At 39.9% G+C, this 20,631-nt stretch overlaps 1 protein-coding gene across 4 annotated transcripts in view; it reads left to right on the top strand.

Annotated features, from left to right (window-relative positions):
* Positions 1–20,631, top strand: part of APP (amyloid beta precursor protein) — a 265,420-nt gene that overhangs the window by 150,336 nt on the left and 94,453 nt on the right. The window contains 2 exon segments of one of the 4 annotated variants that reach the window (NM_001006601.2): positions 11,146–11,313; positions 13,567–13,623. In NM_001006601.2, the coding sequence (NP_001006601.2) occupies positions 11,146–11,313; positions 13,567–13,623 (225 nt within the window). 4 annotated transcript variants of the gene reach the window in all.

The raw sequence follows: 20,631 nt of genomic DNA, 5'->3' as shown, positions 1-20,631 counted from the left end.
AAATCCCAGCTCTTGTCACCTAACCATCTAAATTTGTATCAGTCAAATAACCTTCAAGTCCCACTGCTTTCCCTCTGTAAAGTGGGGTTTAACAATACCTACCTTATTTTAATCATTTTGTAAAGATTCATGAAGTGTAATCTGTGAGAAACAGGTAACACAGTTCCTGGTAGACCGTAAGTGTTCAATTAACCTAAACTTCTATAGTTTTCACAATTATAAGCATAATTGTGATTTTTCAGAGAACTAACATTTATTACTAATTAGAAATGCCAAAGGTAATCCAATAGATTGGGGTTTTGTAACTATAAAAAGCATAAATATGTATCCATCTATGTTGGTATAAAAGAGGGGATATTTATAGACGTATATTAAGAATAACAACTTAAACTCGGTTTCTTGGTTAAAATATTTTTTATGAATATATATTGTATATTAAAATGCCTACAGTTAAAAAAAATAAAAAATAAAATGCCTACAGTTAAATTTTATGTCTAGCTGAAAATTAAACCCAGATACGATTAAATGCTACTGCATTTCAAGATAGTGTTTCATTTCTTGCGGGTATTTTGAACCTGCTGGAAGTTCATCTATTAAATGGACAGAGACACCGTGATGCAGGTAGCTCTTTAAGCATCGCATATGATGATGAAGTTAAAAAGTTTGGTCTAATGTTGCTTGCCTTGAGCTAGATAACTGAACTCTGCAGAATTAAATTATTTCTCTTCTCCCTCTGGGAGTCATTAATCTGGGAACAAGCACCACGTGATTTACCGCTGTATGATCCACCAGCATCAACCAGACACTCTGAGATGCTGGGCACTGTCGCGGTGAGTGGGGACACAGGAGTAGGAATACGGTAGCCCACTCATGTTGCTTCTGGCCATTCCTGCACACTCCCTGCTGGGGAGAGACACAAGTCTCTTGGACCTGGCTGGTAAGGAACTTCTGGCCCCACAGAGGAAGGAGACCGCTCAGCCTGGAGACAGAAGTTTTAACAAAGACCTTGATGAGAAGTTGACATGGGATTGATTTTACAAGAAGCACTGAGATTTGCCAGTGTGTGGAATACCAAACAGAAAGAACTCAAGAACTGTCATCAGTAAATCAGAGTGGCTTGCACTGATCTCCAAGGTAGAGGATCCAGACCTTCGCCTGATGCTCCTAACTCCATTGTTACCTGCCTGTACTGGATGTGACACTTAAACAAGCTGTCCCGTAATTTACAAATAGGAGTCTTGCTTTTCATTCATCTTTAACTTTTTACAAAGTTTGGGGGAAAACTGAGCTTGACTTAGGAATGTGAAAATGTGCTCACAAACTCTTTGTTGGAGGCCTCAGAGCAGCATGCTGTCCAAAAATGAAAATAAATCTGTTTGTATTTGGGAACAAGGCAAAGGGAAGAAGAAGAAGCCTTTACCTCAGTGTTATGACTAAGGCCCAGTAAGATACACCCCTGTTCAGGATCAGAATGTAGCATCCTTCCTAATGATGTTGAGCAAACTCATCTTGGCACTGGGCATAGATGTGACAGGTGGTAGCCTGTTACTTTGTGTCCCTGGCATGACAGCCATTAATTTTGAGGTGTTTGGTATACACTTTGATAGAGACCTAGCGGGACACTGACAGCTTCTTTTTGTATAGCTGGATGGTCCCAGTTCAGAAAGTTTGCTTACCAAACTCCTTGTGAGGTAGTTTGCTTAGCACGTCAGAATGAGGAAGAGAGCCATATAAAAAACTGTGTGTGTATACATATATAATTTCCTATTTTTTCAGTAACAAATTTATTGAGATATAATTTGCATACCATAAAATATGGTTTAGGATATTCCTAAAGATCTTTGTACCCAGATAGGAAATTATGCTTTTGATCCTCATTTTGTTTGATATTTTACGTGACTAGTCATGCTCATGGCTTGTACTTTTCATGTTCCATTCCTACACTGTTTATATCAAGGCTCAATGTTAGAATGGACCTAATCAGCCAAAGGTGTTTTAATGCAATCTATTAAAAATAAAAAGAATTTCATTCCAATTCAAGTCCAGAAACCAGATTTAAAAAAAAAAATGCTAGTCTTTCTCATGTTTTTCCCCGAATCAGTTGCTGTTCAAAAAATATACAAATGCCCCAGACACAACAATTGCATGTATCTACACAACATGGAGTTTGCAATAAAAAATATCAAACCTAATAAAAGAATCCCACAAGTGAGAGAACAATTCATTTAAACATCATGTCATTTTCAGAAACATGGCTTTTTAGCCAATCTATATGCTTCACTGAGTAGAGGCTCAGATTTCCACAAGCAGGTTATAGATTCATGGGTTTTAATGGAAATCTGTAGTTCCCTTTTAGAAAAAAATGCTTTCTGGAGATTTTAAGCAGGGTGAAATACAGCCTTAAACACCTCTTTTCACTTGGCTGTCAACCACTTTGCCCTTCTCAAAAGTCATCACCGGTTTCCAGCCACTTCAATGTCTGACCTGTTAGGGTTTTGTTAGAAGTGCAAGAGATCCAGGTGAGGTGAGGCTGACTGAATCTCACATCAAAGAGATGCTTAATAAAACCCTTCAGTCTTTGAGACAGCAAAAGCCCAAACTTTAGAAATTAAGAGACTCTGAGGGCACCTACTGGCTCAATCAGAAGAACATGTGACTCTTGATCTCAGGGTCATGATTTTGAGCCTCGTGTTGGGTGTAGAGATTATTAAAAAAGAAAATATAAGTAATATAAAGTAAACTTTTAAAAATAAATAAGTAAATAAAATTTAAGAGACCCTGGAGATGGTTAAAGGGGTTTAGAACCAAAGATTTGTTAAAGGTGCACTGTGTTTAGTTTATAATGGTAAGATGGTTTGAGTATTTAACTGAGAATAGGGTTGTCTCTCTTTTTTCTTAAATTTACCTATATTCTTCTTGGATATAATTTCTGAGACAGAATATGAACGTATCACAGAATATGGACAGAAATTTTGTGTTCCCTGCATGTCTGTCTGAATTCCTAATGTTTCATGATAGAAAAATAGAAAGCCCTCCTTAGACAATCTCATCACTAAATCTGTTCTAGAATTTAATAATGGTGGTTACTCAAGATTTCTGAGATGTCAGCAACTGTTGCTTATTAGTCCCCAGTCTCAGGATTGGGCAAAACCACTAAAATGCAGCATGAATCCTTCTGGTGTTTCCTTGGACGACGGCAGGGTTTCTCAGTCCCGCCATGAACGGTATTTTGGACTGGACGGTTCTTTGTTGGAACTCTTCCATTCCTTTCAGAATATTTAGTAGTACCATCCCTCCCACCAGGTTCCAGGAACACCCCCCAGTTATGATAACAAAAAAGTGTCTCTTCTCATTGCTGGATGTCTCCTGGGTGGGAATGGGGGCAGCAACATCTCTCTGGTTGCTAACTACTGGACTGTGATACTGGGATCTCCAGTGATGTCCAGTTTTAAATATGTGAACAGGGAAACACCCCTGCAAGACTGTGCCTTATCATAATGTCAGCTGTAACACTTAATCCAGCACTTTGTACAATGTAGGTAGCCAGTGAACTTTTTTCTTTTTTTTTTTTCTTTTTTGCCTGAGATAAATAAACAAAACATATGCTAAAACAAAGATAATAAGTACTCATTTATCAGGTGAAAACAGATATCTGGTAAGGTATGAAATGTAGTACCTTAGAAGCAATCAGCACAATTTTTTTTTTAAATATTGCAAATGCATATTTGCCATATAGATAGAGATGGAGAAAAGCTGCCTTCCTAGCTTTGTTTTGTATTCCAAAAGCAATTCACTCTCTCCTGGTACACTGTTTTAAAATAGCAAATGGTGGTTAGCGTCCATATAGCAATCAAGGACACATGTTCTCAGCTGGAGGCTGCCCATCCTTTCCTGCTGGATACTGTGACAAGAGACCAGCTAAAATGGCAAGGTGAACATGCTCAGTCTCCCCCAGAAAAAAAATCATGAAACAGCAGTACTGCCCTCCCACCTGGATTCCCATCCAGGAAGCATCCTTTTGATGCAAGAAAAGGAACTCCATGTAATTCTTTTCTTTGTGGAGAGATGATACAAAGAAACTAAATTTCAAGCCTCCTTCATTGTTTCTTTGTTTTTCTAAGTAAAAATAACTTGATTTCTGGTATTCTGGCATATTATAAGAACATTATCACTTGAATTCAGATTTCTGAGAAATCTGAGTTTTCCTAGACATATATGTAAGTAAAAAAATTATTATCTTGTTATTGGATTTAAGGCACCAGCATTGAAACACTGTCAAAGAAATGTGTATAGCTAACTTAAGTTTTTGAGATACAGCATATTTGAGTCTTAACAGCTCTACTAAAATATGTTGTATTCCTCTTTTCCTAAATATATGTGGGCTTCTTTTTATAAGCCAAAAATCTATGCTTCTTTTTACTAATCCCCTCTAGTCATTTTGGAAAGTGATTGAATCTTACATATCTGGTTTTGACATTTCAACTGCACATAAAAGATAGGGTTGATCACACTGCTTTCTCAAACACTAATGTCCATTTAAGCCACTGGAGCACTTGCTAAGCATAGATTCAGAGGTAGAGATCTGGAGTGGGTCTTGAGTCCCAGGTATGCTGGCTCTGCTAATTCATGGACTCTACTTTGGGAGTAGTTTCTGGTAGCATTGCATACTCCTCATATCTTTTTTTTTTTAAGATTTTATTTATTTATTCATGAGAGACAGAGAGAGAGAGAGAGGCAGAGACACAGGCAGAGGGAGAAGCAGGCTCCATGCAGGGAGCCCAACATGGGATTCGATCCCAGGTCTCCAGGATCAGGCCCTGGGCTGAAGGCAGCGCTAAACCACTGAGCCACCTGGGCTGCCCAGCATACCCCTCATATCTTACAGATGTAGGAGATTAAGATAGGGAGTAAGAAACTGACAGGGAAAACCATCCTTACCTATGGTGGTGGTATTCCTAATATATTATCAAATGTCACCAAGTGTGAAAGAACCCTGTCTTCCCACTGAGCAATTTTGTAAAAATCCAGCTCTCAATACCAAGCAAATTAGAAAACTTACTAATCTTCCTACATATATAAGTATTACTAGCTTCATTTGTGCCCTTGAAATTCCTCTCATTGGTGCAGTGTAGACAAGTCCAGCTAGCCTGTAAAGATTATTAAAGTACACAGGAATTTTGTGAGCCACAACCACTGATAGCTTGACATACCAATGGTGGGAGTATTTACACCATGGAAGTCACTGAACATAATAAATCACACTTTTTCCCCCCCTGGAGATAATCCATTTCCCAGCATACCCTGCCTCTCAGTCACTAAGAAAAATCACTTCACATTATTTCCAGCAGAGGACTTGACCTCTTATCTTATTCAGTTTGGAGCTTCTTATGATCCGGTGCTGCTCTTCAGACTAACCACACAGCTTCGTGAAAAACAAGTTTATTCCCATAACAGGAAACAAAGGAAAAGGCGTAGTAGTGCCCTTTTAAAGTGAATGCTGGCCAGCACCGCCACCTAGAAAGGACCGATGTGTCTAAATACTTACAAGTGAATCTCCTTCAGGTGGCATTTTATAAATACTCTTTCATCATGGGGAGATGTGAGAATTGGGTCAGGTATAATTGGAGTGACAGATGTATCGGATAGCCTCAGAGAATCAACACAATTCAGTAACAGGTTCACCAGCTACAGATATCTTGTAGAGACTTCCGCAACACCCTTCTTTTCTTGCTGCGTCAGTGATTTCATGACTACACACAGCTGTTCCCATAACTTGTTTATACAGTCCAACCCACATTTAGGGCTTAAGTGAGATTTGTTATCCAGTTTTTACATGCCTTTATTTAATAAAATATAAATGCTAGGTAATATGTAGTCATTTATTGCCCTGATCAGAATTATTTTTCTGTTGCACAGTTTTTCTGATGACTACTTACTAATATTTGCAAGCATATTATACAAACCTTTTAATTAAAAGTACATAATATCTATTGTTGCAAAAAATACACTCTTAAAAAATCGTTTTTCTAGTATGTTGCCTTTAAAAAATTTTTCTTCTGAATTAAACACAAAGTCTACTTTATTCTTCAACAGAATATGAGATGTGTTCTAATAACTTAGGCTGAGAAAGTTTACCCTATAGTAGTATTTAGAATTGCAGAAATAATTAGAGTGAAAGAAGTTATTATAAACTGTATTGAAGCTGGCCATATTCATTATTAACAGATTGATTAGGCAAATCAGTCAACTCCTATTGGAAATATTTAAAGATAAGCATATTTAGTAGCTTTTAATATTTCTGTCATTGTTTTTATTTTACTGTTAATGTTAAGTGATTTATTACACAGACTATTTATCTTCTTATATTTGCCCTTTGTACCCTACTTTGAAATTTCAAGATATGGAGGAGGCTGAGTAAGTAGTTCAGTTGCTTAAGTGCCCAGCTCTTGATCTCGGCTCAGGTCTTGATATCAGGGTTGTGAGTTGAAGCCCTGTGTTGGGCTCTGTGCTGGGTGTAGAGACTACTTAAAAAAAAATTTCAAGATATGTAATTTTTAACTCAAAGAAAATAGATATATTTGTACTACGTATGAACTTTAATTCTGCATATATTCTTATAGCATATGGAGAAATTCTCCATATTTTTTATTTCTTTTGCAATATCAGAATATTGATACAGCTTTCTATAAAAAAATTCCTAGCTTTCTATAAAAAAAAAACCCTTCTAGGATTATTCAAGTGATTGCTTTCTCAAAATTTATAAATTTAAACCTTATACATTCCATAAAATGCTGGTTTTATTTTACACATATTCTTGTAGTCAGAATAATTGAAATTTAGTTATTAAAAATAAATAATGAAAATTGGCTTTACATTATTCTAAAATTATTCTTTAGTTAGTGCTTTATTTAAAACTTATTATTTGTTATCTATTAATTTTGCTTTGTATTTTTTTTAACTTTTTACATTATTTATTAATTTTTTTAAAATAGACTCCATGCCCAATGTGGCACTCGAACCCCCAACCCCGAGATCAAGAGTTGCATGCTCTACCAACCGAGCTAGCCAGGCACCCTATTAATCTTACTTTTTAAGAAGGCATTATAATTACTGTACATTTGAAAATGGTGATTTCCCCCTCATCCTAGCTGTCACGTAACAACTCTTCTTCATGCTGATATTTTTTTAAAGTAGAACATTTTCTAATTTTGGTTGTCCACAATAAAGTTTAATTTGACATCTAGTTTTAGAATTAATGTTTTGTGGTTAAGCGTTGTGTTTTTTGGACAGTGAACTGCCTAATCATTTCATACATTGTAGGGAGCTCCAGCTTTGCTCCTATAGAGTGTATTTATATAATATTGATTTTTAGAAAATGGAATTTAGTGCTGAAACCAACTCAGATCTTGGCAAGGCCTACCTTACAAAGATCTAAAACGCATAGAGATGCTTAAAGCACATAAACTCATATGCTTTGTGTACACTAGCATTTTGGTTTGAGTGGTCTCTCGGCTTGAAGGGTGGATAAAGTTCTTGTAAAAGAAGAGAGTAAGCCTTCCCTGCCCGCAGAATTCAGCTGGATGTAATAGTAAAATACCTATTTGTGATCTTCAAAGTTTAAGAATTAAATAGGAATAAACAAAGATCACCATTCCTTTAGATGCCCATGCAAGTCTGTGCCAGTATTTCTGTCTGACTTTAAACATCCTCAGATCCCTGTTTCTATTTATTCTGGGCAACTTTCCTTCATTATGATATGTAAGCCTGAATAGAAACCAAGGTGGATTGGAATTTGAATGACTTTAGAATGTGAGTCTTTTTACTTAGCATTTTACATGTTGAGAAGAAAATGAAGGTGCAGAAACGAAAACTGCACTTCTAATTTTCTGGTGAATTCTGTTCTAGAGGTCACAGTCCTAGAAGGCCTAAATGCTCTGCATATGGTAAATGATACTGTAAATAATTTTCCACTGTGTCCCCTCTGAAATGAGCTTTACTACTCTAAGAAGTTAATGATCTAGTCCTAGCCAGCAGGCAAGTGATGGGAAATGGTACCTCGATGGTAGAATGGTGGTGCTGAAAATTGGAGGGATTAACGAGCTACCTTCTCTCTCCTGCCATGCTTGTTCTGGTTCAGGGAGCTGGAATGAATTCTCCATGTCAGCAGATCAGAACCAGCCAGACAAAGCTTGTCTTTGAGAGGTCTCAAAGTGACAGAGACCCATTCATACCCCTATTCTTCTAGGCTCACGTATGGGTACCCCCCCATACATAATTTACTGGACATTAGATTATCACACACTCTTATACCAACTCTGACCACATTATCACATGTTATATGTGAGTACTGTGGGATTGATGGTGGCTACGCCTCACCATGTCCATGTACGCCAATGTCATGCAACTATTTGGGGCCATTTAATGGACGTCAGGAATGCAGCAGCCCTGATGATGTCAGGAGAGCCACCAAAACACTCCCCAAAGGTTGTGTCACTCTCTTCTTTGCCTTTTTTTTTCAGATTCATGGGTCAATCTGAAAGACTCTTAAAACTAGAGACCCTAGCAAGGATTGTGAGCCCATCGGGTAGTTCATTCCATTCATTTAGTTGACATATAAATGGATTTTTAGTCCTGAATGCTTTTTTTAGTTGATTGGGACTCTACAAATCAGGTGTAACAAAGGGGTTTCATAGCCATTTTGAACGAGGCCAGAAGAAAAATTAAATGAATGCTATAAAATAAAAAATGTTTCACTTATGGTATAGAAAAACAATAATATATTAAAATGCCATATGAGTTCTAGACTGGGAGGTTTTGCCTTTATCAGAAGAAATGACTAGGTGACACACAAAGGCAGATGTCTTTCATGGATCATGTCCTTTGATCATCATTCTTTTCTCCCATTACTGCACTTTCACCCACCCAGAATTCTAGCACTTTTATTTAGTGCACAGGAGATATAAAGACAAGTTTCCTTCCCCTGCACAGCTGTGTTGTATACCGTTCGGTCTGCGGCAGACAAGTACAAGAAGACGTGTATTTGTTACTCTACAAGGTACAAAATGTGAGGATTGTTGTGAGTTATTGAGGCACAATGGGTTTTGTTGCCTATGGTCCCGTGACTTCGGGTCATGCCATGGGGTGAAGGCATCCTGTGCCTTTCTTTCAACCCCAGGGCCAGCTTCAACCACAGTGTAGGTACAGAAGACACCGTTGCTTGGCAGTCTTGTTGGAATTAGTGCAGCCTGAGGAAGGAATTATTGATGGATATTCTCACATCTCAGAAACAAGAAAGAGCATGTCACATAAACATGTACAGATTGGTGAGAGAAGTACAAAGGAGAGAACCTGTAGGTGTTTCTTACAACAGAGAGAGAGACTAATTAAGGTCCCGGAGTGGAGACAGCTGATGGCTGTGGTTTGCAGGGAGCCCACATCTGGAGCATGTGACTTTTAGCTCGAGAGCCCACGAGCTGCGTTGTCAGTAACTCAGAGGTGATCAGACTCTCCCCCACTCCCAAAACTGTTTGACCCTTTATAAGTATAAATACCGGTCCTTTAGTTTGCGGGGATAAATCAAACCGTCAAGTGGATGGGAAGCCTGCGTGACCGGGTTGGCAGATTCTCATCGTATAGGAGAGCTCTATGCAGAAGGCAAACTAAAAACACGTCATGGCTTGGCAAGGATGGACTTTGAAAGCAGCAGTACCAAAGGAGAAGACTTGAGAGATGGGTGACATTGAGCCTGATGCTCCTGGCGCCAGGTATTTTCATCTGAAAACCATCTAAAGAGCCAGAATCACCTTGGATATCCATTACACAGGCTTTTCTCCTGCACAGTATTTGACATCTACCTTTTGAGCTCCTTGCTGACTGTCCTTCCCTATTCTGTTGACATCAGCATGATGGTGGTTGCTTCTGGTTTTGCCACCACCTCTTTGTCTCAGTTGGAAAGGGCAATAAGTGGTGTGTTTGGGGAAGTTAAGCAGCAGTTCTCATTTACGTAGACAGTGTGTGGATCTTTGTCTTTGAGTGAATGACTAAAGGACTGAATAGAGGAATATTGTTGAATATTCCTAATTTGGAAACTCTGAGTTTTGCGTGACATTTCTCTTTTAGAAGGATGCTTTCCCTTGGTGTGATAGTAAAACTAATAATAATAAGCAAGACGTCTATCTGTGTGTGCTAAGGCATCAGCGAGCTCTTTCTAAGCCTAGCTAGGGCAAGACACAAACTCAGAGGGAGAATTGTCTTACATATAACAAAAAGGGAATATACATGGGAGGAAGAGTTCCTGTTCTAATCACCGTGACTTTACAAATGGAAACAGTTTGGTCATTACACTTGGATCAATCAGGGATTATGGCACTGATCTTGGGGAGGGTGACAAAGCATGTTGACAGGTAAGATGTGCTTTGCTGTAAAATGGTAGGTACATGATATGAACAAATTCGAGTTTGGTTGACTCTGTTTTATTGTTTGTGCCTTATTCCCCGCAGGACAGATTAATGAAAAATCAAAAATCGTATTTAACCAGAGTTAACATAATCTGCTGTAAGTCCCATTTGCAGGTGTTCCATATGCTTTTCGAATAGGGTCAGTGGACAGGCTGGCCCTCTGAAAACCAGATCCCCTTCAAAATAGGTGTAATTATTTTACACTCCGAGGCAAGGCTGTCCTTCGTGAAGGACAACAATCAGATGTTTGTGAGAGGAGACGATTTTTGCACCATAAGCAGGCATAACCCTTTTACCTCTGCAAGCCCACCTGAGCTTCTCCTAGAAGAGAAGTTTATTCCTCGTAGCGAAGGAGTGTTTCGGTGTGCAGACACTTCGGGGCACTTAGGATTCACCTAAAAGCAGCTAAGAGATCTGTTCCCCTCGAGCCCGAGTCCCCTTCCAACTACGGAGCTACGCTCCTTGAACCAGACGAGAATGCACTGCTCTGTTTCAGAGGGAACTCCAGAGTCCTGGGAGGCGATTAAAATGTTTGGCCGACTCTGCCTCCGGAGGGGCGGGGGGGGGTGGCCAGCCCAGGTCCCCACCCCGGGGAGGCCTAGCGCCTAAGACAGACAGGTGCGTGCGTGAACAGCGAGCCGGTGACCTTTTCATGCTAAATGTGGTTCCCCACGTCTCCTCTGATTAGAGGTGTGCTCTGAACAAGCCGAGACGGGGCCATGCCGAGCAATGATCTCCCGCTGGTACTTTGATGTGACCGAAGGCAAGTGCGCCCCGTTCTTTTACGGCGGATGTGGCGGCAACCGAAACAACTTTGACACAGAGGAGTACTGCATGGCCGTGTGTGGCAGCGTCAGTAAGTGGACCTTCCTCGGGCCTGGCCGCCTTTCATCTCTCGCCACTGATCTGCCCTCTGTCGCAGACTGGCCTCCCCGGTCCCCGGGAACGGGTCTGTTGCTACACTAACCGCGTCTCTGTGCGCTCCTCTAACTGCCCGGCGTCTCCTCCCGTCTGTTCGGCCCCCGAGCGCCCGTCTCCGTCTCCCTCCACTAGAGCATGGCCCTGGATGTGTCCTTTCCCTCGCTGTCCCGGAGGGACTTCTTCCGAGTGCCTCCCTGTCAGCCAGGCTGGAGTCACCGTCTTGTCCTTCTCACGTGTTTCTGCACATGTGTACCTCCGTGTGTGTCCGTGCACCTGTGTGTCCGGGTCTGTGCATGAGCGGTGCGTGTGCAAGCGAGGCTTACCCCCCGCTGGAAGCCTGCCTGGTGCCGCCTCGCTTTGTCATCGTGGGGGTCTTTGAGTGATTTTTGTGACACGCGACTTTTATGGTGGCAGCAGAGAATGGGATTGAATTGAGCGTGTGCCCTTCAGATGCCCGAGGACAGAAAGGCCCCAGGGCCCCCCACTTGCAGTATCCATTTGTCAGTGTCTTCCCTTGGAAACCGAAGAAAACTCTTCACTTAGCACTAGAAACCTTGAATGGCCAGAGACCCCGGGACTGGAATTTTTCAAAGCCTTCTCTCCCCAAACTTTCAGCTTTTCCTAAGTCCGGGGCATAAATGCATGAAGTGACAGTGACTTAAATGTGAGATGAAACTTCTTCCCACAGAGGTAGTACTTAGGAGGTAACGGACCGGACATATGGGACTTCTTTCTGTTCTTCTTAGCAGCCTTCCATGTTCCTGGAAGTCCCAATTTTATTTATTGACTCTTGTTCATCAGTAGGAGATTTGAACCTACTGAAGAAATTAATGACTCAGCTCGAGAAATTAAAGATTAAGCTCAGGAGCTGTGCATTTCTTCTTTGAGAGACTCCTGCCTTTTCTCCCTTGTTTTCATGAGGGTGACAACTACCATTTCCTGCCTGGGATTCCTAGGGATTATATAAAATTTTCCGCTGTGATCATAGGCTTACGCTAAACAACAAAAGGACCTGCCCCATGAAGACCTTCTATTGTGAAGGCCAGTATCTAAGTGGAATCAAATGGAACAGTTCCTATTGGTCTCCTGTGTAAGGGATGACTCCATTTCTATCATGTGTGAGAACAGGTGTAGGAACTGGTAACCCCAAGGGCTTCTTCTCTGGCTGCCATTGGAAGATTGTAGCTTCTAGCTCAAAAGACTCCTTTCTTCGGTTTCAAACAAAGAAGTTAATTAGGTCAGGTAATGTGGAACACAATAGGGGATTCTGTTGCCTGGAGCCTCTTGAACAAAGGACTTTTGTTACCGAGATTCTAACTGGCTTAGCTGCTGAGGAGGTTTCTTGGCAGATTTCCAACTTTTTTCTCCATTTCCCTAAGGTGGATTTACTCTTTGGAATATAAATGGTGTGTGTGTATGCATGCACATGTAATAAGAGAGAGGGTTTTTTTTTTTTTTTTAATTACCAGCACTGAGGAATTTGCCTTGAGTTAGAAATTATCCCCCCCCCGCCCCCCAAAACACTACCACAGCCCATACGCACACCCTCTCCATTTCATCAGTCTGATTTGACTCAGACTGGGAGTGAGCTGTGGGCACCACCACCACAGGTGAGTCGGAGCCTCTGGAGGTGCCCTGGACGGCACACCTTTTGCCAAGAGCTTTGCAAAAGGTAGAGACTCCCAACAAAGGTGTCATGGGTCGGCCAGGCAGTCCATATTCGTTTCAGGGGAGGCAGGTTATAGGATAATTACCAAGAAAGCAAACATGAGAAGCTAAATGTCGGTCAGGAGGGTGGACAGTAAAGCAACAAATGGCCGGAGCTGCAAGCTGGAGGTGCCCTGTGAATGGGTGAATGGAGTGGATCCCTGGGAGTTGGTGATGCTTGGCGCTAAGGAGAGAGAATGGCAGCTGGAAATGCTCAACAGGTTACTTGGAAGTGCTATTGGAAACAAAATACACCCAGCACGCTAAGGTATCCCTGCAGAAATAGATCTCCTGTGTTGATGTTTACTTTGGTCCCCTGCTAGGGCCCAGCCTCACTGTATTTGTTTAGTTATGTTTTTAATCCAATGTTTCTGTTTTTGTTTTTGTTTTTCCCTTTGGTCAATGGAATCATGTAAGTTGCAACCATCATTCCCATGTTTCTATTTTTATTTTTAGTTATGTTCTCTTATTTTCTCCATAGTGTCCCAAAGTTTACTCAAGACAACCCAGGAACCTCTTCCCCAAGATGCTGTCAAACGTATGTTGTCATTCACGGGAGGGGGTTGGGGGGTGGAGGAAGTAGTCCAGTGCATGGCTGGATTATAACTCCAGCATCATCTTTGCATGGTTTTGTGTTTCTCGAACACCTGTCTTTCCATAAAATGTTTATTTCTGTTGCTTTGCTTTGTAATTATGTCCAATCCTGCCACACAACTTCAGACACTAGGCAAAGAGCATTGACTCAACTTCTGTTTCTGATCAGTTTTTTCCTGAAATTCAGTATGGTTCTATTATGTATAGTATATATGATTGTGTTTTATTTGGCATCACCGTTTTATTTCCTAAAGCTGTCAAGATTTAACAGTTTAACAAGAGGCCACATACATAAAAATGACTCGTTTCCCAGAAAAATAGATAATATGCATGCATTGTACTAACTCCATGGATTAATGTGTTTGCACAGGCTTCAGCTATGTGTTGTAAGGCACATGTTAAGCCTTAGGAAGTGAAAGACCACCTCTAGATTTCCTAACCACCTCTTCTTCCTCTCCCTGAATGTTCTGCTGGGACAGAAATGTCTGACTTCAGGCTTTATCATAAGGTTGTAGAAAAAAGATTCATCTAAAGAAATCTTGCATCAACCAATCTTAGAGTGTCTGGGTTTTGAGATGATTCCACTTGGCATATCAGTCTCGCTTGGTTTTCAGATGTAATGTTAAACACACAGTACTATTTTAAAATGCGGATTATATCCAAAAATAGATTTCTGCATCGTTAAGTTAGGGATGATATACACACACTATTGAGGCTGATGGTTGTTGGAAAAAGAGATAACAATTTCAGTTGTAGCTCAGTTATAATGAAATTAGCATATATGTACATTATCCTGAAAAAAACCTGGTCTCCAAATTGGTTTCTTTAAAAAATAAAAATAAGAAGTATGTGGCACCTGGGTGGCTTAGTCAGTTAAGCATTTGATTCTAGATTTTGGCTCAGGTCATGATCTATCTCATGGGTCATGGGATCAAGCCTCTCGTGGGGCTCCACGCTCAGCAAAGAGTCTGCTTCTCTCCTTCTCCCTCTATCTCTGCCCGTCTACGTGCATCCATTCTCTCTCTAAAATAAATAAATCTTAAAAAAATAAATAGGATAAGTAATAGAGAATTATGTAATTTACAAACAATTTCTCCATCAACCATAAAGTTTTTTCTTTTTTATAGTCACCATAAGATTCTAATTCATTCACTTTATATCCAACTTTTGAAGGATGTGGGGGTTTCACTACTACAGTCAACATATTTTCTCTGATTGTGACAGCATTTTTTTTCCAACATCGAAAGCATGACAAGTGAGTAGACACAGAGGATTAGAGAAAACTGGGTATTACACTGTAGGATTAATAATATATTGATCTTTGTGGCAGGTTGCAATTTACCAGGCATTTTCTCGGATCACTTATTTTTCTCAGAAGCACTTTGTGGGCATTTTCTTCATGTCCTTTATACATAGGATAAAATGAGGCCATGAGAGCCATCAAACGTGGCAGGACCAGCTTTAAAACATAAAAAATCTTGTGGCTTTACACTGTACTCCATATGGCCAAGGATTTGGTTCTGTTTCTTAGGTTAGAAAAATTACATTTGAAAAAAAAATTACATTTGAAGTTCACAGCACGTTTTAGGAATACAGAAAATAACAGAGGGTTCACAGCACGTTTTAGGAATACAGAAAATAACAGAGGAAGAATATGAAAAACTTTTTTCTAAATGCCTCAATAAATGAAATATCTTTCCCCTATTTGTAAAAAAATTCATTTTATTAATTAGCAGAAATGAATGTTATTTGATGAACTTATTTTCATGTGGGGTGCCTGGGTGGCTCAGTTGGTTAAGTGTCCGACTCAATTTCGACTCAGGTGATGATCTCAGTGTTGTGAGATCGAGCCCCACATCGGGTTCTGTGCTCCCTCTCCCTCTGTGCTTGCCCCCACTCCTACGTGGGCTCTCTCTCTCAAATAAATAAAATCTTTAAGAAATATATTTTTTAAAGCTGTTTTTATTTTCATGAAGTTCTTAAGTCCTCAGCTTTTTCAAACAGACCTTGAAAATCTCTCATAATTTTCTCTTTCCCAGTAATATCATCCATCTACTTGTAGTGTATTTGGGATCATGACACCTTTCCATTCTAGGAGGGTGAAATGATTTTGGCAGCTCTATTTTCTTGTCTACCTACAGAGACTATTCATCACAGCAAGTGTAGGGTTCTGCAGTACTGGTACAAACAGACTAGAGAAAGCATATAATTTCTAGTTATTTATAGCCTGTGCAGTGATGCTCTCTTATTTATAGCAGAGTAACACATATGAATTAAAAGAAGTCACGGTCATCTGGAGGTTAAATGCAGATAGCAGGATGTAGTCAGAAATGAACCCAAGGAGAAGGTGAACAAGACCATATGATTTGGTAAGCTGGGCTTGCACTTGGCTCCTTCACCAACCTAGGGCTTCATTGGAGGGTCCCTCTTCACCAGAGTGATCGGTTTTATGGGTTTCTCAGTTTGAGTTACATCTAGTCAAATAATAAATATGAAATGAAAAGGCTCCTCAGTTAAACTATGTAACATTGCACATGTGGAGAAAATCTCTGATGGTCTACATTATAAATACAGTAATTTTCCCATCAAAATGTATTATAATCATGTATTTCTAGATTTTAAATCTTTGTCATAAAAACCAATTTTGAGTATTGCAGTGTTAAGGAACACTGATTTTTTTGTTTATATTTAGTTGTAGATAAGCATCTAAACCGTGGATAAAGAGGATAGAGATAAGAGGCTCTAGAGCTTTCATTTTACTCATAAACTTGTGGATTTGAATCCTTTATAAAATCTCTTTGCTGTTTGAGATAAAGTATCTGATGGGACCCGAATTGTTTCTGACATTAATTTTGTATTGTCCATTTGGATTTGTGAATAGTAAGATTAGTACATAAATATTTATTGCTTAGTTTATATTTCAAGTATGAGAGAATGACTGTGTTTTTATCTAGCGTCTTCCTGTCAGATTGCATCTCAAAAGGCAAACAGACTGAGTCTTCATGGCATTTAATGTCACAAAGAGCCATCGTGCCAGGAGTTAGCTGACTGTACCAAAGATGTGGCCCTAGGGAACGACAAATGACCCCTCTTTGGCTCTCTTCTTGCAGTGGCACAGACAGTATTAAAACCCAGGTCGCTCAACCTTGACACTATTGATGCTTGGGACTAGGTAATTCGTTCTTGGGATGCTGTCCTGTATATGGAGGATGTTCAGCAGCGTGTTTAGCCTCTACCCACTAGATGCCAGTGATACCACCTCAACTGTGCTAACTTCAGCTGTCTCCAGACTTTGCCAAATTGTGTCCTGAGGCAAGGAAGGGCAAAATCACCCCCCGTTGAGAGCCTCTGATCTAGACTTCTGGTGAGCCCACATCGGATTCAAAGATAGAACCGGACTGGTATAAACAGGCACACTTTCCAGGAACTTGAGGGCCTGTCGACATGTTGAAGTTCAGAAGCCTCCAGTTCTTGACAGATGTTAATGAAATTGAATTTGTTAGGCTACCCTCCTAGTTCTCAATGTGTACAAGATAGGGTAGAAACTGCTGTGCCAACTGTACGGTAGTTAGAGGTCTCCTAGCTGTTCTACTCTAATGTGAGTGCTACTGGGCACACAGACTAAACCAGCAAACCCCCGGGTTGGAAGTTGCATGTTCCCCGGTGTACTACCACCTCCTTCTCTGTTTCCTCTTAGTTTCACGGAATCCCAGCATATGCTAGAGAACAGCCATCTGTAGTGATGCCACCTGGCCTTGCCACACAGATCGCTTGGCATCTAAGCTGTACCTTGGAATCGTGTTTATGGCCTTAGGGTTTCTGCAAAGGCTAGATCTGGCCTCATGCAGGATCCAGAAGGGGAAAAGACTTCTACTCACATCAAAGTGGTCGAAATACCAGGAGAATAGACTAATACACTTCCAGAGAATCTAAAAATAATGAGGACATATCAAATCAGGCCAAATCACCATCCCCAAGTCCTGAGGCTGCTACCTGAGAGGCTCACAATTTGCAAACTCACTGTGCAGCCTTTGAATGGAATGTGCCACCTTCACCCCAGAGTTGTCTTATCTGGTCCGAGGCAGTCTTTGGCCAGACTTGACCCATTGTTCTCAATCACACCGTACTTCTTCTTTTTGATTACAAAGTAGCAAATATTAGTTCCCATTAGCACATTCTAGAATACTAACGGAACTATGATATTTTTATAAAACTGCCAAGTATTATTAATAGTAATTAAAATCATTAAAAAGATGTGGGAGTGCATTAAATTACATGTCACATCAGTGACAGTAAAATCTATTAGATTGACATGTATGAGAAGCCACATTTCCGTTATTGAGAAATGATCAGAATGAAAAATGGCTTTTTCCTTGAAGCTCTCATAGGGACAAATCCTAAGATGGACAGGAATTGATTCACTCAGGAAACCAACATTTAAATAAATAAATAAATACTCATTTACTCAGAATAATAAAAAAACTCATTATATTTTTATTAATTATGAACATTATTTGATCAGTTTATTTTCATGAGGGTTGCCTGGGTTGCTCAGTCAGTTAAGTGTCCTACTCTTGATTTCCACTCAGGTTGTGATTTCAGTGTTGTGAGATCGAGCCCCACATCAGGCTTTGTGCCCCCTCTGCCTCTCCCTCTGCCTCTGCCTCTGCCTCTGCCTCTACCCCTGCCCTTGCCCCTGCCCCTACATGTGCCCTTTCTCTCTCAGATAAATAAGTAAATAAAATCTTCAAGAAATAGATAATTTTTTTTTCATATTCATGAAGTTCTTGTGTCCTCACTTTTCCAAACAGACCTTGAAAATCTCTCCTAATTTTCTCTTTCCCAGTAATATCCTCCAACTACTTGTAGTGTATTTGGGATCATGACACCTTTCTATTCTAGGAGGATGAAGTGATTCCATAAGAGATGAGAGGGTCAATATTTTAGGTTTTGCGGGCCATATGGTCTCTGTTATGCATACTCAACTTGGCAATCATAGCATGAAGGCAGCCACAGACAATAGATCAACAAACATACAGCTGTGCTCCATAAAAAAGACACTATTTATGGGCAGCTGGGTGGCTCAGTGGTTGAGCATCTGCCTTCAGCTCAGGTCGTGATCCCTGAGTCCCGGGATCAAGTACTGCATCAGGATCCCCACAGGGAACCTGCTTCTCCCTCTGCCTGTGTCTCTGCCTCTCTCTGTGTGTCTCTCATGAATAAATAAATAAAATCTTTAAAAAAAAAAAAAAAAGAAACAACAACAACAACAAAAAACTACTATGTACAAGAAGAGACTGGCACGTCAACCTCTGATTTAATAAAGCTGTAACTTCTGAGCTCAAGATATGCTGGTGCTAAGCTGTGTATTTTGAGGGACACCAGCCAAGTAAACCAAGTTCCCTGCTTCCAATAACTTGACAGTTCTATTGATGAGATGAGACCCAGGCATGGGATAGGATTAAGTAACAATATAAAGTAAAATATACAAGTGTAGGGAAAGACTGGTATGGAAGGTCAGAGGAAAATGAAATTGTGTGTGTGTGTGTGTGTGTGTTTAATGAAATTGGTTTTATCCTTAAGACCTCCATAGAGGTTAACAGCTCTATCTGGCTTTTCCTGTTACAATTTCTTTGAAAGTAGATAATATTGCAGATTTTGACTTTTTGAACAACTCTGACAGATCATCTGTTTCTGAGCCACCATTAATGAAGTTGAGAATAGCTCTTGACACATGGACAGGAAACAGTAACAAGGGTAAGACATTCTGGATGCCAAATATTATTGCTGTTGCTTCACATGTGGTTTTTAGATTCAGACTTGAGGTTGCTCTTAAATTTTGGTGCATTGTGCTGAATCGGATATAGATATAAATAAAAATAACGCCAGCACTCATTCTTTCACACTCCTTTCACATATTTGACAAAATTCCCACATCCAGTTCGTGTCCATAAGACATAAAAAAGAAATGCAGCTTGAGAAGAGTAAACACAGCATAGATTACATTTTTATTACCTTATGTCTGTACGGCGCATTTGATAGTCTGCCAACTATGATCGCACCAACTGTAAAACAAGCGTGAAGCAAGGGCATGGTTGGAATGGAAAGGGCCTTTGTTCTTTTTTCTTTTCTGTTTTTAGAGAGTCTGGAACAATATTTAAGGGTCACATGCTATTTTCACATTACAGGTGGCTCCTCTAACTTGGACTTGGGTGTGATGAATATTTGAGTTTATTTATTTATTTTTTTAATATATGAGTTTAGAACGTGTTAGGGATTTTAGTAATTTTGGAATTAGAGAAATGAAAAGACTTTTTTTTTTTTTACCTTTTCATTAAAATCAGGATCTCCGTCTGCAAGCTCTGCCTTGTTTTGAAATTAAATTTGCACTTAAAATCCTTCTTTATAGGTTTATATTTTACCTGTTTGTGACTTATCCTCATTACCACCTCTCATATAAATCATAACCATTTGAAGTCACACTGTTGCCAGCTGTGTATAAAATAGCATTTTCAATGATAAAGCAATTACTGGTATAGGTCTTAATTTACTTTCATCTTCATTGATAAATTGCCTGACTCCGGATGAAAGGAGACTAAGCAGATTTTCTTGTTAGCATTAGTATATGGACTAAATGCCATTCATGGGCTTCTGTTTGGGGAAACATTCAGCCTTGTGGTCTGATGTAGATAGTCGGGGTTGTTACTGTTTGAAGGTGGGGTTCTTGCTCCTTTTGTATCCTGAGCCCTTCTTGTCTATAAAATTATGTGTCTCCTAGAAATTAAGGAAATAAGCCAATATCAGGATGACAGGGGCAGTTTTTCATGATGTCTGTAGTGTTTCGACTCCACATTATTGCATCTGGTATGAAAGTATCACTCTGTAGTGATTCTACAGTCAGAACTGAAATGGTCTAAAAATGTGGCATAAGCTTTGATTTATTAGCTGAATT

The sequence above is a fragment of the Canis lupus genome, chromosome 31, assembly GCF_011100685.1.
Source record: "Canis lupus familiaris isolate Mischka breed German Shepherd chromosome 31, alternate assembly UU_Cfam_GSD_1.0, whole genome shotgun sequence".
NCBI classification, from domain to species: Eukaryota; Metazoa; Chordata; class Mammalia; order Carnivora; family Canidae; genus Canis; species Canis lupus.
This window is presented reverse-complemented; position numbering and strand designations above follow the sequence as displayed.